The 24,556-nt window shown below is 39.7% G+C and overlaps 2 protein-coding genes across 4 annotated transcripts; one reads left to right on the top strand and one right to left on the bottom strand.

The window, feature by feature from the left end:
* Nucleotides 1-191: 191 nt before the first annotated feature.
* Nucleotides 192-16,197, bottom strand: LOC140894416 (E3 ubiquitin-protein ligase UPL1-like). Of its 3 annotated transcripts, XR_012153819.1 has the most exons (17): nt 15,858-16,197; nt 15,202-15,297; nt 14,922-15,128; nt 6,081-13,958; nt 5,694-6,011; nt 5,354-5,552; nt 4,979-5,268; nt 4,601-4,890; nt 3,288-4,410; nt 3,042-3,188; nt 2,876-2,956; nt 2,536-2,761; nt 2,307-2,446; nt 1,755-1,861; nt 1,481-1,643; nt 1,059-1,135; nt 192-669 (listed from the first exon to the last, which is right to left on the bottom strand). XR_012153819.1 is itself a non-coding variant. In XM_073302923.1 (16 exons), the coding sequence occupies exons 1-15, from the start codon at nt 15,888-15,890 to the stop codon at nt 1,541-1,543; spliced, it is 11,238 nt and encodes a 3,745-aa protein (XP_073159024.1). In that variant the 5' UTR covers nt 15,891-16,197; the 3' UTR covers nt 192-669; nt 1,502-1,540. The 3 variants fall into 3 exon arrangements, 1 of the variants encoding a protein (XP_073159024.1); XR_012153818.1 differs by lacking the exon at nt 1,059-1,135; XM_073302923.1 differs by lacking the exon at nt 1,059-1,135 and having other exon boundaries at nt 1,502-1,643.
* Nucleotides 16,198-18,941: 2,744 nt separating this feature from the next.
* Nucleotides 18,942-21,662, top strand: LOC140862858 (uncharacterized). The gene is made up of 2 exons (XM_073265895.1): nt 18,942-19,022; nt 19,197-21,662. Exons 1-2 carry the CDS (start codon nt 18,942-18,944, stop codon nt 21,660-21,662), a joined length of 2,547 nt encoding a protein of 848 aa, XP_073121996.1.
* The last annotated feature ends 2,894 nt before the right edge of the window (nt 21,663-24,556 follow it).

Below are 24,556 nucleotides of genomic sequence, written 5' to 3'. Positions count from 1 at the left end.
AACATTTACATATATTATATTCCTATTAAAAAATTAATTAAAATTTGGATAATTTAAATAACCAAGAACGAACTGATAAAGCCGCATCTAACATACGATCAGCTTAACAAGGCATTGCAACAAAATGATCTACCGACGAATACATAACCTGGACCATATGTCAATAACAAAACGGAAACTTAAGACTCAAATGAATGAATAGCGAGCTTTATTTGATGAAAGATGCATCAAATCCTGTACATGGTAGTAGGGTAAAAAGGGTCTCTAAAACCAGTAAATTCAATTGCATATTGCAATTAGCAAGTCACTCGTTATTATGTTTTACGCCCGAAGCCGATTTGGCAAGTGAGATGAAAAAATGAGAATGAATACCCATTCCCTCAGAGGTAGATAATAAAAGGTATGTACACAAGGGACATAGTTTAGCTCCTCCCTTTTTCATCTTTTGTAGACAGGCATATATATATATATATATATATATATATATACAGTAGAAAACCAAACGACTAGACATTTTCCTGCTTTCAGGGTAGAAGCTAACTAAATAAATTGAATCTGGAGCTATAAAAGATTCTTCCACCGATGACATAGAACCCATGTGAAGGAGAGAGCATGATCATCTGTATCTTTGAAAGTACTCAAAAGATGAATCAAATCTGCATTTCTTATCTGCAAAATAAAGTATCATATCTCAGAGAAAACAAATTTAGCACATTCATTGCATTTTTCAGGATGCACCAACGCATTTACAGCAGTCAATTGTCTAGTTTGTGAGATAGTGGATGTTCCTACCAACATACAGAGAAAGAAAAGATACCCAAACTGGGCCAAGGAATAAGTTTCAGCACATTTCTATTCGCAATGTTAGTTCTGTGTATCTGAGAGGAAACATGTGAGTTTGAAAACCTTTTGGTTTGTTGTATTAAAATTGACATTCTTTGGCTGCCGACAGGTGGATTTGAAACCAAACTGTTTTCTAAAGTCAGCAAATAAAATTAAGAACAAATGACTTCGAATATTAAGAGCTGATTATGTACTGTTGAAACTTGAAATGGTACCAGATAGTTCTCACACAAAATCCAAACATTTCTTAAATTTGACCACCCAAATTTTTTTAGGGGACACTTGAGACAACCTGAAAAAAAAAACCAAGTATGCACATTCATTAGTGCAGCAGCTGAGAGGTTTGGATTCACACTCTGACCACCAAAAAGCAATTTGAAAAACGTTTGATAAGTGTGTGCTAATGTTATATGGATACAGCTTGTAGATATTGATAAATTTGAAAAACTTTCAACATTCCAACAATTCCACGTGCACCTCAAACTGAGATTAAGGGACTCCAATTGGATCGGCAAAACAAGGTGCATGTATCTCAATGATGCTTGAAACAGATATAGACAAAGCAAGAACATGCAGGCGGTCCAAGTCAAATCAAGAGATGAGTACTGAAATGAAATGAAGTTAAAAAGTAACTAACATGTACATGGCAATGAGGAACCTGGAGGCTAATTTTGCAGAACACCATGTTGCCACTAATTTAACCAAATCCAAATCCTTCGCTAGCTTCGTGGATTGCCAGCAGCATACGTTCTTGAAGTTGTTCCTTCGAAGAGTACTCTGGAAGGTCCAGCTGGTTGAAGCTGGAAAGAAGTAGTGCACAAGATGAATTTGTAGCATAAGATTTTGAAACAAACATTTAATTTTCAAGAACAGAATTTATCAACTCTCTACTCCACATTACAAGAATTTACCAGGTATGAGCTGAAGGAAGTCTCTCAGGAGCTCCATAAGCTTTGTGAATCTGAAATCTCTGGGGACCAGATATGCCTTGCAATGCCTTGAAACCTTCTAAAGGAACCTAAAAAAACCAAAATTCAATTTAGTGCTGGAAGAAATCTTGCTATCAACAAAGGATGATAATGCACACTAAATTAGACATATCAGAAGATATCCACTATATCCAAAAGACAATACAATTGTTTTGCACCAAGACGAAAACTATGCCTAGAATTAAACTTGTATGTCATACATGTCAAACTCAAAAAGTTCGTTCCTAATTTCGGTGTAGTTATTTTCTAATCCTCTATCTTTCACACACAACCACACACACTCGAGCTTTCTCGCTGTTCCAAAAAGCAACAGCTTAAATCAGCCCAAGAACCATTTGTCTCAATAGACTAGAAACATCATGGTTCAAATCGTCAGATATGCCCTTTCATATTGAAGCTGATTATAAGTTTAGATATTGACCATCGAATTAGCCACACAAGTACTTTAAAATAATTCAGGATTACACAAATCACCTTGGAGGTTCCAGTCACAAACTGAAGCAATCTTGCCATGTCTTCCTTATTGAAACCCTTGACAACCTCCCAAAACCACTGAACAACATTTGATGCTGCTGTGTAGCCCGTATACTCAGTGTTGGCCTTCAGATCATCCACTGCAAATATAATCAAATCACAAGAATATTTTCCAAACAACAAATATTATCACATGAAATTGAGAATGGAGAAAAATGCATAGACTTACAGTCAATCTCAGGAAGACCGCTAATCAATAATTCAAGCTCTTTATCGTTAAAAATAGATATAAGTTCTCGGGGTACTAATTCATTGAAACCTTCAAGAAAGGAATTAATCTGAGGCCGGATAGCATTCGTCAAAATGTGGTCAGCTACAAGATCTACATATTCGTGCTTGGTTTCTTCCGTTACTCTTATGTTTCTTCCTCCCGGCTTCAGCTCATAATCAGTAACCTTTTAATAATAGCATATATATATATAAGAGATACTCGACTGCACGAGTCTTATAACATTTGTGTTGAACTTAGCAATAAGATGGGGGAAAACTTCCCAATGTATAGTCTGTACCTCTGTTTTCTCATAAAGGATGTGTTTTTCTTCATCCGCATCTTTGCTAAATGTCAAATCTGGTATATCACTCACATCATTCTGTCACAAGGGAAAGGACATATTTAGAAACTAAACAAATTCTCTTGGTTAAACCAAAAATGGTGGCACTCTTAGTCCCACTCACCTCAAGCATCCATTTCAGATTTTTATAGTAATCAGGATCAACAGCCTCTATGTCATGGTAAGTCACCTTCACACCAAGGATGTGTTTGTAGAAGGAGCGAGTAAAATAAACATCCAGCAATTGCCCATCAAACAGAGCTTTGGCAACCTATAAATAGGATGGTAACAACAGATATATTAGAAGATGAAAATACAATTACAAAGAGCTATAAATTTTCGAGCTCAAAATAGATACTCGGACAATTACCACACGGCCTACAAATCTGAAATAAGAGAGATGTTCAGTTTGATATACGGAATTCGGATTTGGCTGAAAAGTCGCATTGTTTCCAACAGTGGTGAAAAGAAGAGCTCCTTTGTCGAATAGGACCCTTGACAGTAGCTGATACCATTCTCTAGTTAAACCACCAGCATCAATGCCCTCTTCACCTTGAAAATGCACATTCAACCGCCCCTTAAGATCTTGACTAGGTCTCTTGCGTAGCTGGTTATATGAATCCTCCAAAATGTATGCGCGCCTAACACTAATTCGCAGTGGACCTGAGAGGTGTTGATCATGCTGCTGCCTAATCCTGGACCGAAAATAAGCCCTTTTGTTGTCGAAATCAATCAGCCGAGGAGCTTTCAGCATCATGCAGAGTGATTTTTCCAATAAAGCAGGATTCTGCCTTATAAAAGCATTAAGAAGGCGACGGTGCTTCTCAGCAAACCTTGCAAATGTGACAGATCCGTCTAATTTTCTGCAAGGATCAACACATTTGGCTGATGATGGAACTGAGCTCCCAGCAGACTCTTTCACTTCTCTCGCTGTCACATTGAAATTATCTTGATGCAAAATTGTAGTTTTCGACTGTATTTTCTCGCAAAGAACAAAAAAACCCTCAATAAACGGCAAGAGCCTCTGACTTCCAGGGGGTAGAGGGGGAGATGCAGGTGAAACCTGCATCTGCTCGCCAATGTTAATACTGGAAACTGGAGAGTGTGAATTCTGACTTAGCTCTGACTCCACAGCACTGATGCACTCACTTAGCTCTTCCCATAATGATTCCAATGCGACATTTAACTTCGACATGGTGGTATGCTCGTCCTGCACCTCATCATCCACCCTGTCCTCATTCAAATCACTGCCAACTGAAGTAACTGCACTGAGTATCTGAAGCACACGAAGAACTGAAGCCCCAGCCATGGATCCAGAGCTCAATCCCAGCATGTGTGTATCTCTAAGTGTTACAAGTTCATTAACAGCTGATCTGCTCAACCTATGGGCTGACTCAGAAAGCTCCAAAACAAAAAATTTGCGATGAGAAACAGCAACAAAGGCCAACTTCTCTAGTACCTCACCAGCCATTGTGTAAACTTTGTCTGAAAGCCTAATGATAAATGTTACAGATTAGCATTACTTCTCTATCAGTCATTCTAAGATGAACAAAATTAGGTAAAATGTCACGAAAGTGGTGGATATGAACTATGAGGTAAAACCCTGTGTTTTTAATAAACGCACAAGTCACAAGGAAATTTCCATGAAAAATATAGGCAACAGTCAGAATTTAAAAATAGTACCCTTCATGCCCTAGAAGGCTGCAGAGATTATGCAAATCCTGCCTCGGAATCCGTACGAAGATATCACGAGTTGTATCACTTTTTTTACCATTTGCTTTGGAGTTCAAAGCACTTGAACTCTGGTCAAGAGGATTAGGTTTTACTTCATCTACATGACGATCTTTCTGAATGTCGCTTGCAGTTTCATTACCAGAAATATTTTCAGTCTGAACAGCAGTTTCTTCCACAGTAGACTTAAATTCTACCTTGGCCGCCGCAGCAAATACAACCACCCGGAGCAGACCCATGACCTACACCATGACAAGAATTAAATACTAAGATAACGCAAAACCTCTTCAGGAGCAGTTGGTACACACACGGCAGTGTGAGAACATTTACCTGTTCTAGGTGAGCAATACTCCGCAGGCAAAGTGGCTGGCTCAAAAGTTTAAGGAGCAATATCAATGGGACATCCCCGTTTTGTGAGCTTTCAGAAAGGCTAACATGGTGCTCTTCTCCAGTGAGTTTGTCCTTACCCTTGTCACTCTTTCCTCCTGAATGACTTGTGTTGGCCGATTCAGAAATATTTGAGGTCTCATAGTAGAAAAGAAGACTGGCAATGCCGGAATGATTTGTAGCCATATAGGTTAGAATCTCAAGTACCCGTCGCATTACAATTGGAGGGACACCTTGGAAAAAAAGGGTTATTCTTGTTAGACCAAAATCCAAATCACAAAATATTGGACATCATCAACAAAAAAGATTTACTCATACCATCACGCAATTCGGATCGACCATTAATATCAGACTGACATCCATAAAGCCTGTGTGCATTCTTTGCAGTTACTGCACCAGTTACACCTACAGCCTCAGGATTGATCACATCAAGCAGAAGACGAACCAGAATAGCTCTCGTCTCACTGTGGGTGCATAAGTTTAACAAAAGTCTCTGCAACAGACCTTTCCCAAGAGGCTAAAAGTGACAAACAACAATACTTCAGTATTAACTCACACATGATCAAAACAACAAAGAGAATACTGAAAAAGCAGCAGATGTCTGTATTCTGGAATCTATGAAATAAGGTATTTTTCAAGTTAAAAAATTCTGAATTACCTGTGCCAGTCGTAATAGGCGAATTAATGCTTTCAGGCCCTTCGCGTTCAAAAGTGGTTCTCCGTCAAGCTCTTTCAACTTTAAGTTTTCTACTAGAGAAGATCCCCGACCAATAGAAACTCCGACACCCCTGTCCATCACTGTCCGCCTATCAAAGCCTAATCCCAATCTATTTCCTCGACTATTGAGCCCATGGCTATTTCCAAACAAACTGCGGGCATGATAACGATTTAAAGCTCGATCTCTGAGCATTTGCGCTTCAGCAAGTAATGGAGATGGCAATGCCGATAAAACAGCCTCTGAAGAAGTCAAAAGAACCTGATAGATGGAAGAAAAATTAGTAAATTTTAGGCCAAGCAAATAGGTCTAAAATTCAAAACAGCAAACCTCTTCACGCAGATCAGCAGAAAAGGTGGCAATAATCGATGCATTGTCCATATCAACGGGCTGACCATCTGATTGCTGCGCAATCCTTTGAACTCTTTGTTGGGCAAGCACTTCAGCTTGAATATCAAGTGGAAGAGCAGCCAAAAACTCAGGATCGATATCTTCAACCGTAGGAGGTGTGTAAGTAGGAGTTGGAGCCTGAGCAGGCTGTGCTTGTTGTGAAGCAAGAACCTCTGCACGAAGATCTTCTGGAAGCGCATCCAAAAAAGTTGGATCTATACCATTTGAATTTGAAGCCTCGTTATTCAACCTACTTTCATCAGCTTGACCTGAATCTCGAACAACCAAACCACTTTGTTGCAATGATGGATCCTCTAGATTGATCTCGGGCCGAGGTAATAGTTGGGCATTCTGACCGTTTTCCGCTGCAGCGATACCCATTTCAACATCACTATTTTCCGGACTTGATGACGCATGATGATTGCCAAGATCTTGCAAACATGATCCAGAAATCGATGGAGCATGAGAACTGGACTGATAATCTGGAACCAAGGACCTAACAGAACTCTCATCTTGAGATGGAATGCCATCCCTTGAAGTCATATCAAAGAGCACTCCATTTTGAGCAATCAAACCTGATGATGTCTCCAATGACTCGCTGCCAAAAGCATTTCCTTCCCCCATTTCAATGTTATCACTAACAATCAAACTTGGCACATTTTCCCTTGCTTGTTGGCACCCACCAGCTTGTTCAGCAAGGACCTCTGTGTTGCCCTTCTCAAGTGGTCGAGGCTCAACTAGTTGATTAACTTGACCATCATTATTGTGACTCCGATCATCATTCTGCAGAGCATCAACAATATTCTCTGGTTGATTGTCAGAAGTGACGGAATCTCCCCCCTGTTTATCTGGAACTGCCAGGTTTTGTGATTTTTCAGCATTTTCAGCAGTAACATTATTGCTCAATAGAGAAATGAATTTCTCTTCCACTGCCTGTGCAATTGCAGTGGCTTGTCCACCAGCTTGGGGTTGTCCATCATCAGTCCATCGGCCATCACTTGGCCCCCTTCGACCCGACACATGCAAGGACTCTAAGCCAGTAGAAAAATCAGCTAGTGGAGGAGGTGCAGACCCACTAAGTCGGTCACCAAATATATTAGAAGGAGAATTTTCATGAGGAAGAATGGAAGCATCAAACATATAGAAATGGGCCACATCAAGGTTTTCAGCACCTTCTGAATCCTGGGTGGTATTTCCACTAGAAGCCCATACTGACACTAAATCCCCAGAATGTGATGGCCTCAAAAGGAGAGGGTGTTGAAGACCATTCCCTTCTGTAACTGACCTTTCATAGGAAGTTCTATTAGCTTGACGCCGCCGCTCAAAACCAAAAGATCGACGCATTCCAAATAAATCGTCAACAGTCACACCTTCAAAGGTTTCGGCTACATCAATTAACCCTCCTCCAGTTCCTGTTTGTCCAAGTACCTGCAAATGATCTAAGCCATCAAGGGCTTCCCTCCACCTCACCTCAATGACACGATTTTCATGGAAATCATCTTCTTCATCAACCATATCATCATTATATTCATCTCCGATGCCAGCATCATCACGATCCTCCACATCAGTATCGGCTAGGGACATCAGACCAGTGCCATCTTCTGCTATATCCTCATCCTCATCCTCATCTTCTCCATCGTCGTCATCATCATCATCCTCACCATCATCACCCATGACATCCTCTTCATCATTCATATCATGATCTACTCTATTCTCCACATGGAAAGTCATTTCAATCTGTGTTGTATTGGGTGAGGCACGACTTTCTTCCATCTCCTCACGCATGTAATCCAACCCAAGTTCCATAGGTGGACTAGCATTCGGAATCTCCTCAATTCTCATCTCTTGCTCCATGGACACATTCAAATTTCTAGTTTGATTACCATCATTGTGAGGGATAATTTGGGGATATGATTCTAAACCAGTATTACTAATGGCCCTATGTGGCTCGCTCCCATCCTCGGTAGTTTGCAATTCTTGCGAAGCTGGAATTCCATCTTGCAGCGCATCGGACCTTCCACTTGGGCCAGTTATTTTTTTCTTATTTAGAGCATCAGATTTAAGAACTTGTTCGCTTGCATTAGCAGCCCTTGTCAAGCTTTCCAAAGACTTGAGTATGAGATTCACAACTTTCGACGCATCTGGGTGGTCCAAATCAATAGCTTGAAGAATGTCTGATAAGCAATGCACAATACCACCCTCTATCATACTTTTCGCAATGTCAGGTGAACACCCAGATCCAGGTAAGTTTCCTGAAGAAGAATTCTTTGACAAAATGGAATACACCAAATCAACAAAAGCAAGGATTTTCTTGTCAGGTAACAGAATGCTACAAGAATGATTATTATCAACTTGTGAAAATGAAGATAGCGATTTGAAAAGTTCATTGATCACCCTTCTCCTTCCTTCACTAGAGCGGCCAGCCAAAACAACCAAAAACCATGAAGCTTTTTCAGAAAGCTTGTCTCTCCATTCATCTGAACCAAAAGATTTATCTACTGAAAGGGGAAGAAGACGATGTAGAATATGATGAATTACACCCCCTTGTCCAGGAAGGCCTATATGACCAGACACGCGCAGTTGAGACATTTCCAAATCTCGTTTCAATATAACTCCGCCAGCATGAACATACATAAATAAAATGTCACTCAACAATTTGAGCACAAAAGTCATCTTAGCTAGGGCAGCCAATTGGTCTGACAAACCATCTGATCCTAAAGTTACCGTCTCATCAACCTTTAATTTACCCTTCTTTTTGGTGGTAGGTTCATTTACCTCCATAGTGTTCAGCTTACCGGCGCAATCATCTTCCTTCTGCGTAGGATATGCCAACACAATTTCAAGAAGAAAATCAATCACTTGAGTAAGATTTGCTGAAACCTTTTTATGTCCTTTAGAGTACTTACTAAACCCATCATGAGCCTTACTTTCAACAATACGGCATTCATTAGTAGATGCTCCAGCTTCAACACCAGATGCTTTTACCTTATCTTTCTCTTTATCTTTTGATAACATGATAACGGACCTCCCTCCCAATGACTCCAACTGACAGACGGCAAGTGCCGCTCTCATGAAGACCTCTGGATTTCTGGATATAACAGGTGCCATTAATGTCAAAAATGTTCTCACAGATATGCCACCAACATGCCGATTTCCACCAAGAGTTTGGCGTATTTCCAATTCCATGGCTGTTTGCAATGTCTGAGGATCTTCAAGAAGATGTCTGATAATAGCAGAAGCTAAGGTAACATATCCAGGAAAAAAACTACCTCTTGGAATGCCAAAAAGGGCAATCATGCCGCCACTTTCAAGAAATTGCAAAGCGAGAACATGTGATTTTGTTAGCCGAGCACATAACTGAAGGACAGCCTGCATTACCATTGGTGGCACATGTCTCTTTATCAGGTCACAAGCAATTACCAGTGCCTTAGAACTCTCCTCCATCATCAAATAACCAGTTGGCTTTCCCAGCATATCTTCAAACTCAGATCCATCTGAAGCAGCGTCATTCTTATCTTTAACTATTGGAATTGATTTAATTTTTGCCTCAGATTGATTTTCTGTTGAGTCAGATGATGGACCATTTTGTGCTCCATCATTTGCATCACCACATAATTTGGGCCTGGTCTGCGACAAGTTATCCAAGATGAGAAGTAACGCACTAATACATTTAGGAACAAGGAGCCCATTTGAAGTCTCCTTGCCCATAAAATTCATCAAGATATCAATTGCAATTGAGACAATTCCATTCTGCGCAGCGATTTCACGTGCACTTCCATCTTCTGAAATAATCAATGCTAAAGTATGTGAGATCATACCCAGTGGACTGCTATCCTTGGAGAACTCAAGTGGGCAGAGCTTTAACTGCCGAACAAGATAAGAAATAACTTTCGCACGGTCTTCCCCGGTGTTCCGGTTGCAAACAGTCACAAGCAAATCTGTCAGCCGGAAAGCCACTGTATCACTGCCTTGGAACAATTTCATAGCTGTTGCAAGGATGTCATCGGCAGGAGGCGCTTTTGCTTGTCCCTCTTCTATTAAAACATGCACAGATTTATCAGCACTATCAATCTTAGGTGTTTCTGATGAACTACCAAGAGATAAAGCCAGTGCACGAGCCAACTCATCATCCTCCTGCACAGGATCTTCCGCATGATTAAACAACCATTCCATTGCCATCTCAACACTATTTGTTTCTGCCCTTCTCAGTGCCTCCTCTGCTCGCACTCTTGAGAAGCCCATCTCAATTATGGTCGCAATGGTTGCTTCATCGGGAGGAGGCATAAAACGTTGGCTCGCAGTTCCAGAAAACCCACCACGACTCCGTTTTACATCACGAACACCATTGCACACGTGAATCATAAGTGAAATGATTGAAGTGATGAAACAAGGACCACATTTAGGAAACAAAGGATGACACCAAATGGGACGTATCACATCTAAAACTTGGGACTGCAACATGAAAATGAATGCTTCTGGGTCCTTTGGAACAGGAAACAACCCCAATGACAAACCAACATCAACAGGTTGCACAAGTATCTGAGAAGCTGAGGTTGAAGATAACAGCAAACCAGAATTAACAAAATACTCAAGTTCACGACAATGACTCTGCAACGTATCAAGCAGCCAAGAGCTTTGAGATGGTTTGCCCCCCTCACCAATCTTAACAATATCAGCACCGGAAGCTGAAACAGCATAAGGAAGAGTCCAAAGCAACTGACTTGTTGCTTCAAAAGTTGTAAGAAGCTCCTTGAATGTCCCATGGACATAGAAATTATTAATCATAGCATTGTAACAAGTACGCCGCCGGCTATCAAATGTAAGAGCCACCATATCAGTCACAACTTTCCCCAAATAGCGACACTTGACTGAAAGTGATATATCATGTCCACTAGAGTTGGAGTAACCCGAGAAACCCAAGGCATCAAGAAAAATTTTAGCCAAAGCAGTTCCAACACTCTTAGCAGCAGAGACTAGAGATGCAGTTTCAGTCCGTCGACGATTTGGCAGAGTAAAACCTCTCACCAGAGCTGTGAAGAATGAGCGCATTGTTGAAGCAAGCTTATTGAGGTTTTCAAAAATCAGTATTTCAGGACTTTTTTGCTTCATTTCAGCATAAGAAATCTCTGCATTACTTGGTCCAGCTTCATAATCCATTTGGAAAGCTTCCAAACACCTGCCAATCCTGCTACCTCGAAGACGAGCCAAACTATGTCGACTGCGACGACTGGAACCTTCACTTGGACGGACCATTGGTATAAACTCACGTTCGACTCCCCAATGTGAGTGAGGTGTATTTCTGACAGTAGCAGGATTCATGTACCTAATAGATGGAATATTAGCATCGTCATCACTCTCCCTCCCAACGACAGTAGATGGTCCTATATCTGCAATTACAGGGTCCAGTTCAACATTCCGCTTCTCCTCTACTTTCAACTCACAACACAAAGATACTTGCCAAAGAATTTCACGATAAGCCTTGCCAAGATCCTTAAACACATCAGCATCAGCAGAACCCAATTCAGAGATAATGGTAGTAGAACCTTTTAGCAAAGAATTGCAAAGGTACAGGATGCCTTCCAAACTAGAGAGACACCTTAAGATCTTTACTCTTTCAGAAAATTCCACCTGAGCAAATTGGGATCCCCCAATTGAAGTCAAAAGCTCATTTGTTAATTTCAAATGTTCCCTCAGAAATATACACAATGCACGAGCAAGTGAGGTAGAATGTTGAGGAGAAAAGTTTTTAAATGCAACAGTGATGCTTTGGCCAAGAGCAGCTGAAAGGGGTATGAGAGGTAAAGTAAACAATTGCAAGACACACTCAATTCCTTTCTTTTCGACAAAAATTCGGCATGTATCAGAATTCTGAAGAACCGTTTCGAGAAAACGACAAGCATTACTAATACAATCGGGTAAAAATGATTCCACATTCATCGTTGAGGCATCCAGAATTAATTCACTTCCGGGTTTATGTGAATCTCTAACATCTACAAAGGGTAAATCTCTATTCTCAGATTCAATTTCCATCGGAATAGGTTCAGAACAGCTTGAAGAATGTGTAGACTGAGAAGCTACCTCAAGCCCAGATCCAATTTTTGCAATGTTGTTCAGTATTTCAATCAGCATATCAACTCCTTCGACGCGCAATGATGAAGCATGGCGCATAAGTTCATCCAAACCACTGGATAATGAGCCAAGAGTATCAGCAGCAAGGGCTCGTAGGTATGTTTTGGAAGTAAAAACTTTTACAAAGCACCTCAAAGCATTACGTTCTTTCACAGCCTGTAGACCACTGTTGTTCAAACAAAGAGCATCAAGACACTGTGGTATACAAGTAATCGCCTCTGCAGAACAAAGAACACCATCCATAATAGCATCCATAAAAGCGGAAGGCAGACCTGCTCCATCTAAGACAGAGAAACACGTAGGATCTTTGTGAATTAAATCACTCATGACAGTAGCCGCCAGTGAAAATACGCCACCACCAAAGTCTTTTGCTCTTTTAAATATTATGCATATGCAATGTGGCAAGAGGCTCTCTTCAGAGCCATACATGTGCGTCGTTGTCCCAGGTGCATAAGTACCAAGAGATATAGCACGCAATAAGGCTTTCATCAACAACCGACGGTGATATGAAACCAAAGCTTCAGAATAAAGAGGTTGAGAACTATCAAGCTCAGCAAAAGTATCTGTCATAATCTGTGAACCACTATACCCAGCACTGTCAAGGTCAACAGAAATATTATGTTGCTTTGAACCATTTTCGATATAAGATACTTCTACCATCAGGCGAGTTATAGTGTCATCCAAACCTCCCAAATCTCGAAAAAGAGCAGCAGCAGGATTGCTGTAATCCATAAACGCTTCTAGAACATGCACAGCTGTGCTAACCAAATGCAAGTGCTGAGGATTCACATCTTTCAGTAGAGGCAAAAGAGTCGGTATAAATCCCGCTTCACGCATGGCTGAGCAACCTGATGAAGATGATACCAGCATCGTAATAAGAGATAATAGAGACTCCGCAAAAACAACAGAACACTTTGATGGATTGTTCACAACAGAATCAACAGCTTTCAGCATAAGGCTGGACAGAATACCACGGTGCCCACCCGTTGTGACAACAGACAATACTGTCGGCTGACGAGACCTATCTTGACAAAGGGCAACCAGGGAAAGAATGCATAAAATTCGAATTTTTCCAGGTATTGCATCTTCATAGCTCAACAAGGTAACCAATTCATTGATGAACTCTGGCTCGGTGTTCAAGTAAGAAACCAGGTCATCAGTATCACTGCAGGCTTGAACAAGAACTATAAAAGCATAGAGGCGGATGCATGTGTACTGATGGCGTGTAACTGCTGAGCTAAAGGCCCTAGCAAACCGCAATCTTGTCAGAAGAGAAAACCTCAAATGATGCGGAACTTTATACTGTACGACTAACTTATTAAGAAGTTCAAGGTCGGACTCCTTCCTAGTGTCAACTGCAGATATGTGTATGACTTGTAAACCTCTGGTCGTCTGTTCAGAAGAAGTGGATTCATTTGCAGTTTCACTCGCAGCATAAAACTGAAAATGCAGAGAGCAACCCAACTCGAAAGCAATTGGGTCCAATACATTTTGTAAAGCACATGAAATCAATCCTAGACCTTCTTCCTTGCCCCCCCATCCCTGGGCAAATGCAAACAATCTTGAACGAAGAGAAGCATCTCTTAAAATGTATTTTGCATTAGATTTCTTCAAAAAAGCAGCCAAAGTTTGTAGAGAAGCCTCCACAACATCCGAATCAGTGGAAGAAAGCAAAGACGATAAGTGATGCTGCACGGCCATTAATTTGATCAAGAAGACATATTAGAAACACATAAAGCAAGCAATGAAGTGCAAGTCTATCGAAACAAATGACAAAACACAAAAAATCTAGGGCTTTATATAGAGGCAAAATAATACTTATAGTATTTGGTTTTCTTGAATGCAAGAAGCTTAAAAGATTGCAATCTCAGAATATGTTATGTAAGAGCTTTATCTAGAGGCAAAATGATACTTATAGTTTTTGCTTTTCTTGAATGCAAGAAGCTTAAAAGATTGCAATGTCAGAACATGTTATGTAAGAGCTTTATCTAGAGGCAAAATGATACTTGTAGTTTTTGGTTTTCTTAAATGCAAGAAGCTTGAAAGATTGCAAGTATTAAAGAACACTGGCAATAGATACGTGTCCTCACCATCTAAAATCAACTCCCCAACCCCCCCTACTTCTATCTTTCGGACAGCTACCTCCCTCCTCTCTCACTCAGCCTACTTGCAGATCAACCACCTTCCCACCATCAAAGGTAAAATCACCCAAAACTAACCACATAGATGCCTGTTAGTTCTTTTTCCTCAATAATTACAACAATATTCACTTAGTATGATATTTTAGCATCGTGAAAGCGAAGGAGTGGATACAAAGCATCATGGGCATATTATTAGATTTTAAATAATGAACTTATTAAACTTTGGTTTCTGATAAGCAATGACAAATATATAGGCTAACACCAAGAGTTTTTCGGTTTCAGGCACAAAAGCAACCAATTAACCCAAGCAAGCCAAAACTGATAGCCTCTTTAACTAATCAATAAAACCCATCAATCAGACTTTAAAAGATTCCATGTATTAAGATGCATCAATAACTACTAAAGTTTGAACTTAAAAAATATATCCTATTTAGATGACCACATAAATCTTTAAATTAAGATGCTCAGAAATAAACAGTCTATGTGGCAGAATGAGGGTAAAGGAAGGAACCTCGTAAGAGCTGTAAAGATGTTTATTAGTGCAATTTTCTAATATTATCCTTATGACACGAAGGATGTGTAGAACAGCTTCTCTTGGGAAGGGTGGATCAGATTCCAAAGAGTTTTCCTCAAGCTGCAAATCCTTCCTTGGCTTGATGTATTTCTCAAAATAGGTATCGAAATGATTAAACAAGTCAACCCAGTGATGAAAATCTCCCTGCAATTACAAGTATCATTATTATCAAAGCAGAGAGAATAAATTCGCAAAGTCTGCCAGAGTAAATATGCACCTTGTCAAACACCCAAGAAAAACCTTTCAGAGAATCTTCTATATTCTCTGGCGGTGTGGCAATAACATTGTTAATAAAGGTTTTAATCTTGGAAGGCTGCAGGAGGGAAAAAAAAAAACAGGAACATCAACTATCCCAAAAATGGCAAAAAAACATACAAACACAACAGGAAAGGAACAAACAAAAACACAACAGAAAGTAGGGAATAACTAACCAATTAAATTTTTTAAAAAAAATCATATGGATTAGAGAAGATTTTAGAGCAAAGATAAGCAGCTAAAATGAAACAGAAATATAGCTGTTTTTTTCTCTAGTTATGATTCTCTGGCGCATTGTGTAACTATTCAGAACAGATTAACCCTTGTCAGTAGCAATCCATTATAGCATTATTGCAGGAAACAAATATGTTAATGTGATCAAAATATAGTTTTGCGACATGAAAAGATTGACCTTTTAGAGACTCGACCTTTTAGTCATAGTTTAGATTTAGATTAGATTAAAACATGACATTCCCAGCCATAGAACGTCTGAAGCACTGCAATACTATGTCATCGAAACAAGTGCAGCAAGCAAAATCAACCATTAAGAAAACTTCGCCCGAAGAAATTCAATCAAGCAAACAAATCTAAGAGGAGCAAGAAAATAATTCCACTGACCACTTCAAGTGCCCTCCTTCGTTTCAACTTCATCTCTCGCTATCAATCAAACGTGCCCCATTGCCCAATTCAAGGGTTAATCCGCCACAAACTAATAAATCAATCGATTAAATAATAAAATAACAAATATGATCCAAGAACACGATAAAATACAGGAATTGAGGGATTTGAAGAAGGTGAAACTCTGATGGGGTTGAAAAAATTGGAGAAAATCTGAATCAAACACAGAAAGCGACTCTCTGTGTGAATCAATGACAGGGTTTTCGGAACGAGGGTTTTTGTTTGCGATTGTGATCGCACAGGATTTTAGCGAGGTGGTGGAAAGAAAAAGGAAAATTGAAGACTGAAGGATGTTTTATTCCTTGTTTTTATAAAAGAAAAGATGATGATAATAATTATTATTATCGTTAGAATAAATTTTCTTTTTTTGAAGGTTCGTTAGAATAATTTTGGTACGAGAAGGTTTTTTTTTTTTTTTTTTTAATTGACATAAAAAATAATTGATGAGATAGTTTTAAAAAATAATTGATGTGATCCTTATGTATGAGTTTTTATCTTATAATAATTACACTATGTCTCGCTCACATTAATAAATGTTTGAAAAGTAAATTTTGTAAAATAATTTTTGGTTTTGTTCTTATTTAATGAATATTTTAATAAAATAAAATAATTATTTAAATAGTTAATGATATTGATTGACTGTTCATTAATAATTCAAGATCTTCCTTTCAAAATAAAATAATAAGTTGGTAAAAGAATATAAAATATAATATTAAATATGAAAACTACACTATATAATTATTTGAGATGAAAAAAATGTAGAATTAATGAGTAGGAAGATGAAATATTTATTTAACATAATAATTTTGGAAATACATTTGACATCTCCCTTAAATATTGTGGTAAGTTATACAAGTTATATATTGCTTGAGTGATTCTTTAAACACAAAAATTTATCTTATGGATTAGTTTTGTGATATTGATTTTTCAACCTGATCGAAATCATGAAAATATTTATTTTTGGGTCAAAATTATTTAGTTTATAAGTATGAATCAAGTCAACTCTTCAAACCAACATAGATTTATGAGACCATCTCACAAAGACTTACAAATTTTTTTTGAAGTTTGACTTACAAATTTTAAAATATGCTTAGGCCCCGTTTGGTTTCAGAAGCTAGACTAGAAAAACACTTTTTTTAAAAAAAAAATGCTTTTTTAGTTAATAAGGTGTTTGGATGACAAAATAAGTGCTTAAAAAAGCACTTTTTAAAGTCAAAAAGCCCGTTTGGAAACAAAAGTTATTGGCTTAAAAAAGCACTTTAATAAATTCAGCTTTTTAAAGTACTTTTATTAAAAAAAAAACAGAAATAATTTTAGTGTTTGGATAAATGTTAAAAAAGTTCTTTTTAAATTTAAAACATAAGCAGAAGCCAAAAAGCCAAAATTTCTGGCTTTTAAAAAAGCACTTATTTGGGCTTAAATAAGTGCTTTTCTTAAAACGTCTATTGTAACCAAACACGTAACTTTTTAAGAAAATCACTTTTTTAAAAAAATAAGTGCTTTTTCCAAAATGTCTACTATTCCCAAACGGGCTCAAAATTAGAATTTTTTTCAAAAGACAAAAAATATAGTTTAAAAAAGTACTTTTTTTAAAAAATATCTATCAAATCCAAATGGAGCCTTAGTGTTGTTTTGCACGCTAAAGTTGAAGTAGTTATATAATATACTATAGTTTTTATTGCTTTTAGTGGAGTAAATTTCATATGAAAAGGTCTCTGTTATATTTGTGAAACGGGGTTAGTCTGGCTCATATTTACTATTAAAAAATATTATTTTTGACATATAAAAATAGTATTTTCTAATAAATCAAGTCAAACAAGATTTTTATTATAAAGTTGATCTATCTCATAAGAGTTTTTGTTATGTAAATTAATGAAGTTTTTATTTTTTTAAATAGTGATAGAATATAAAATTTTTAAAATAAATATAAAAATATTATTAAATTTTACAATATAATATAAATAAAGATAGAATTTGAAGCTTTAATTAAAAAAAGTTATTTTAGGAAAATAAAAAAAGTTTCGTCAATAAAGTTATATATAATGAATATATATAATATAATTTTAAATAAAACTTCATCAAATTACTTAATAGTGATTGAATTAAATTAAATAGTAGGGTAATCAAGTTTGGTCTTAAATATCAAATTAACAATCACTTAGGTTAGTTTTCAAATAAATCTTTATTATTATTTTTTTCATTTCCAGGCTCACGCAACACTTATTCCAGTTTTCACCCTTAAATAAATGGGATTTCCACATATATATCTTTCGCAACCAAAAATATCGTTCGTTGTATAATGCAGTGTTCTAAATAAATATACTATTGATGCCCCTAAAAAATATATGGGTCTAACCCGACCCGAGCCCAATAATCCATATTTTTTGAAGTATATAGTGAGGTCCATCTAGTCTTATTTTATGAAAAGCCCAGTCTGAGATGGCTCTGTTAGGGAATGGGATCGTGATCATAAATTCATGGGTTTGAGCCCTAACCGGTACGGGCGGAGCCCGACCCGGGTCCAAGACGGGTTCGGTATCTAGAACCTTCTAGTCTTCTCGGATACATGAAGATCTGCAACAGATAAAGACAAATATCTTATGAATCCAAGATTTGATATGATTTCAAACTCATCAATTAGAGTCCTACTCTAACGCATGTTCTACCTTGACAAGGTAACCTACCCCTCCAAACCCCTATAAATACAGGTATGGTTCATGGTTTATTCATTCATCTCTTCTATTCACTTCTTGTTCACACACTCATGCACGCATATTCTCTGGTTCTTACTATTAGTCAAGCTCTTTTCACTTTCGAGCACTGACTTAGGCATCGGAGGGGTCACGCTGAAAACACCTTCAGCGCCCCCTAATTTTAGCTTCTGTCTGTACAGAGGTCTGTCGTGCCCGACCCGACCCGCTTTGTGGAGGATTTGGAGATTTACTCTACCAGACCGAACCCGAAGGAAAATTTCAACATCATCAATTGGCGCCGTCTGTGGGAATTTGAAGAAACAGAGTTAAGATGGTTGGCACGAATGGAGTAGATACACAGATGGAGCAACTGGTTGCGGCCGCTGTTGAAAAGGCTATGGCTGCAAGGGCGGCCAATCTCCCTCCCCCACCACTAGATCAGAACGCGCAATTAGAGGAGATCAAGAAATTAAAAGAAGAGATGGAACTTTTGAAGAAAAAATAATCCGGATATCTAGCCACGCCAGTCCGGAATATTCCATTCTCTGCTGAAATACTGGAGTCCGAACTCCCCAAAAATTTTAAGTTCCCACATGTGGGAGAATATGATGGAAAAGGAGACCCAGAAGAGCGCTTGTCCCGTTTCGAGAATGCCGCACTGCTGCACAAATATTCTGACCCGATCAAGTGCCGAGTTTTCCTCAATACCCTGATTGGGCCAGCGCAGCAATGGTTTAACCTACTACGACCGGGGGATATAAAGGAATTCAAAGATTTCAGCAAGGTCTTTCTACACCACTTTGCTAGTAGCAAAAAACACCCTACAACTACTCTTAGTCTTTTTGCTATCAAACAGCAAGGCCAAGAAGATTTGCACACATATATCCGACGGTTCAGCGCTTTGGCCCTGGAAGTGCCTACTGCTACTACTGATGTGCTCATCAGCGCTTTCACCCAAGGACTTGCTATGGGGGATTTTCTTAAATCTTTGATCAAAAAACCACCATATACTTACGACGAGCTGCTTGCTCGGGCGGAAAAATATGTGAATTTAAAAGAGATACAAGTTTCTCGGTCGAATGGGTGGACGGACAAGCCCTTGAGTCCAAACAATGTTAGAACTCCTAACACGCCTCGGAGAGCGGGACCAGTTCCTCGACTCGAGCTGCTTGGACAATTCACCTCTTTCACCCCCCTAAGGATGAGCAAGACTCGAGCCCTCCAGATATGCGAAGAAAAACAACTTTTACAAAGGCCCCCATGGAGCGAGCAGGGGCCTCGCAGGCCAAAGTCAGACCAGTACTGTGACTTTCATAATGAGTACGGGCATAACACCAATGACTGTCGACAATTGGAACAAGAAATTGAGAGAATAATTCAACAAAATCCGAGGATAAAAGACATCATAGGAAAGCAGAACGGAGGATATCAATCGAATAAGAGGGGTTGGGATGGTTCCAAACACCTAGGACCCAGACAAAGACCCGAGCCACCACGGGGCAACTTTCAGCGCCCGAATCCAAATCAACCGGGTAACAATCAGGGGCCGCCCCCACCCGCGAGAGGAGTCATTAACATGATCTCCGGAGGACCAACAGATGGAGATTCCAAAAGAGCAAGGAAAATGAGCAGTAGGAAATTGAGCAACATGGAGATAGCCGACCATATGGTTAGAACAGGCCCGACCCTTTCTTTTGGTCCGGATGATCTTAAGGGCTTGTCAGATACTACTCATAATGACGCACTGGTTATTCGAGCTCTGGTCGCTAATTACGATGTGGCCCGGATTTTTGTGGATTTCGGAAGCTCGGTCAATGTACTATTTCAAGAGACCATAAATCAGATGGATTTAGGAGAGTATAAGGTAGAACCAGTGGTGACGTCGTTGTTTGGGTTTACAGGTCATGCCATCCGACCTATTGGACTGATCAATTTACCGCTCACTTTGGGAAAGGACCGTACAAGCAAAACACGGATTTTCAGCTTTATTATCGTGGATGCACCGTCTGCGTACAATGCTATCTTGGGAAGACCGTCCATGACTATCTTCATGGCCGTACCATCAGCATTATATCAAAAGCTCAAATTTCCTGTGGGTAACGAAATTGGCGAGGTTCAGGGAGATCAGAAGATTTCTCGCAAGTGCTATGTAGAAGAAGTATGGATAGAACAAAAAGCAGTCAAGGTTGGCCATGATGACCAACCCGGGCCTAGAGGCCGGGAACAAGTAAACTTGTTAGAAGAACATACCCCTATGACTGCAGAAGAAGAATGCGAAGAAATTTTGATTTGCCCTCCAACTGGGTCAGTCAGGGTGGCAAGGACGATAGAAGCCTCCCTCAAAGAAAAACTGATAAATTTCTTGAACGAGAACAAAGATGTCTTTGCATGGACTGTATCCAATCTCTTAGGGGTGCGAAGAGAGGTAATGGGGCATAAATTGAACGTTATCCAGGAATATCATCCAATTATTCAGAAAAAACGACACTTTGGGCCCGAAAAAGACGCTGTGATTCAAGGACAAGTCGAGGAACTCTTGAAAGCTGGACACATTCAAGAGGTATACTTCCCGACCTGGTTATCAAATGTAGTACTGGTACCTAAGTCTTCGGGCAAGTGGCGCATGTGCGTGGACTTTCATGATCTGAACAAAGAATGTCCAAAGGATTGCTACCCCTTGCCTCGAATAGATCAGCTGGTGGATTCTACATCGGGGCATGAGTTGTTATGCTTCCTGGACGCCTATCAGGGATATCATCAAATTCCCTTAGCCAAGGAAGATCAGAATAAAGTGAGTTTTGTCACCTCCACCGGAACTTATTGCTATGTGGTTATGCCCTTCGGACTCAAAAATGCTGGGGCCACTTATCAAATATTAATGGACAAGGTGTTCAAACAACAGATAGGCAAGAATATTGAGGTGTACGTGGATGATATCCTGGTCAAGACCCGAACAGCCGTGCAATTCATTGCCGACTTGACCCAGACATTCCAGACACTTCGCGATTATCGACTAATGTTAAATCCGAGCAAATGTACATTCGGGGTTTAGACCGGGAAATTCCTTGGTTACATGGTCACAAGGAGAGAAATTGAAGCTAATCCGGAGAAAGTCCAGGCCATTATCTCTATGACATCGCCTAAAAATATTCACGAAGTGCAAAGGCTGTCAGGAAGGATTGCTGCACTAGCTCGGTTCATCTCGAGATCGGCGGACAAAAGTTTTCTTTTCTTCAAAGCACTCAGAAAAACCAAAAACTTTGAATGGGATGAACAGAGCGAAAAATCTTTTCAGGAATTGAAATCATATTTAAGAGAACTACCGGTATTGAATAAACCAGTTCAGGGCGAAGGGCTCTTTGTGTACCTAGCTGTCACGCCCCGGGCTGCCAGTTCAGTCTTAGTAAGGAAAGAGGGAATAAATCATTTACCCGTCTACTTTGTCAGCCATGCCTTAAAGGGAGCAGAGCTTAATTACATGACACAGGAAAAGTTAGCTTTGGCCCTCGTCATTACAGCCCGAAAACTAAGGCCCTACTTTCTATCTCATCCGATCACTGTTCTTACCAACAGCGCCTTGGGAAAAATTGCAGCCAACCCAGATGCATCGGGAAGATTGATCAAGTGGATTACAGAGTTGAGTGAGTATGACATAAAATTTGAACCCCGAAATGCTATCAAAGCTCAAGCCCTAGCCGATTTCTTACCAGAGACTGTTCAGTTAGAACAAGAAGACCATTGGAAGATATTCGTAGATGGATCATCTTGTCAAACAGGAAGTGGGGTTGGGATTGTGATATTATCACCCTGGGGTGAGGAAACCAACATCTCAATAAGGTTAGATTTTCGAGCATCTAATAATGAAGCAGAATATGAAGCACTCTTGCTCGGGCTAAAGGCTGCTCGAAATCTTGGTATATCCCGAGCCACCCTTTATTCCGATTCGCAACTGGCCATACAATAGAGTAAAGGGAAGTTTGAAACTAAGAATGAAAAAATGATAAAATATGCTCAAGCATTAGACAAAGCCAAAGAAGATTTTACTGAACTTATTATGGAGTTGATCCCGAGGACTGAAAATACAAAGGATGACCACTTGGCCCGTCTTGCAAGTTCCGTGGGAGAACCATCTAAGCCCGGACTGAAGGGTAAAGAGATGATATCCCAACTTGAAAGTCTAGATGACATAATAGCGGACGTACTAGAAGGAGATTGGAGGTATGACATACACAAATACCTAACCAAGAACGAGCTCCCGAGTGATAATAAGAAGGCTTGGGAAATTAAAAGAAGAGTCTTACGTTTTGCGATGGTTGACAAGATACTCTTCAAAAGGTCATTCTCCCAACCTCTTCTCAAGTGTCTTGGCCCGGACGAGGCTAATTATGTCCTACGAGAGATACATGAAGGTTGTTGTGGAAATCACCTGGATAGTATAGCCTTGGCTAGGAAAGCCCTCCTGGCCGGCTTTTTCTGGCCCACAATGAAGAAGGATACATCCGCCCTGGTCAACTCATGCTACAATTGCTAAAGGCATGCTAATTTACAGTGGAGGCCCACGGAATTTATGAAGGCGGTGGTAGCCTCCTGTCCTTTCGATCAGTGGGGGATGGATATTGTTGGGTCATTCCCAATAAGTACGGGTCAAAGAAAATTTTTGTTGGTGGCAGTTGATTATTTTTCAAAATGGGTCGAGGCCGAGCCCCTGGCCAAAATCACAGAAAAAGAAGTCTTGAATTTTTTATGGAAAAATATTGTTTGCCGGTTCGGGATACCGCGCAGGCTCATATCGGACAATGGAAGGCAGTTTTGCGGCTCTAAGGTCCAAGCTTGGTGTAAACAGATGAAAATTGAACAAATTTTTACATCTGTTGCCTACCCCCAAGGGAATGGACAAGTGGAGGTTACTAACAGAACTATCGTTCAAACACTCAAGACCCGGTTAGATTCAGCTAAGGGAAAATGGGTGGATGAACTTCCATCTGTCTTATGGTCTTACCGAACTACAACAAGGTCCGGGACGGATGAGACACCGTACAATATGGTGTACGGGACTGAGGCAGTCCTTCCTGCCGAGATTGGACAGGAAAGTGCTCGAATAATAGCCTACGGTCCTGACAACAATAAATTAAGGGCCATGGATTTGGACCTAGTTGAAGAAAATCGAGCTAGAGCTACAGTTCGGTTAGCAGCCTATCGCAAGAGAATGACCCGAGCCTATAATAAAAAGGTTTACCCCCGAGCCTTTCAAGTGGGAGACCTGGTTATGAGGAAAATCCAACACCATGGAGAGAGAGGAAAACTGGACGCAAAATATGAAGGACCTTTTAAGGTGGTGGGGAAGGCAGGAGTAGCTGCCTACTATCTGGAAGATGCACAAGGAAAACGGCTGTGGAACGCTCAACACTTGAAGAAATATTACTCTTAGAGGCCCGGTCCGACTTGCTGCCTCACCCGACCCCATGGGAGTAAAGGGTTGTGAGTTATTTCATTATTTTTGAGTTTTTTTGTTAATAGTAGTAGTTCATTTCCTTTGTTATTTCTTTTACATGTTTTTTGAGATTATTAATGAAAAAATGACATATTTTTGTCAAACATCACGCCATACATGATCAAAAACAAAGTCCGACCAGTTCGGCACACATCACGCCATACGTGATCAAAAGCAAAGCCCGATCCGTTCGGCAAACATCACGCCATACGTGATCAAAAACAAAGTCCGACCAGTTCGGCACACATCATGCCTTACGTGATCAAAATCAAAGCCCGATCCATTCGGTAAACATCATGCCATACGTGATCAAAAAGCAAAGCCCGATCCGTTCGGCAAACATCATGCCATACGTGATCAAAAAAAAAAAAAAAAAACAAAGCCCGACCAGTTCGGCACACATCACGCCATATGTGATCAAAAGCAAAGCCCGATCCGTTCGGCAAACATCACGC

This window comes from Henckelia pumila, chromosome 4 (assembly GCF_033568475.1).
Source record: "Henckelia pumila isolate YLH828 chromosome 4, ASM3356847v2, whole genome shotgun sequence".
In the NCBI taxonomy this organism is placed as follows: domain Eukaryota; kingdom Viridiplantae; phylum Streptophyta; class Magnoliopsida; order Lamiales; family Gesneriaceae; genus Henckelia; species Henckelia pumila.
Note: the sequence above shows the minus strand (reverse complement) of the source record. Positions and strands in the feature narration are given on the sequence as shown.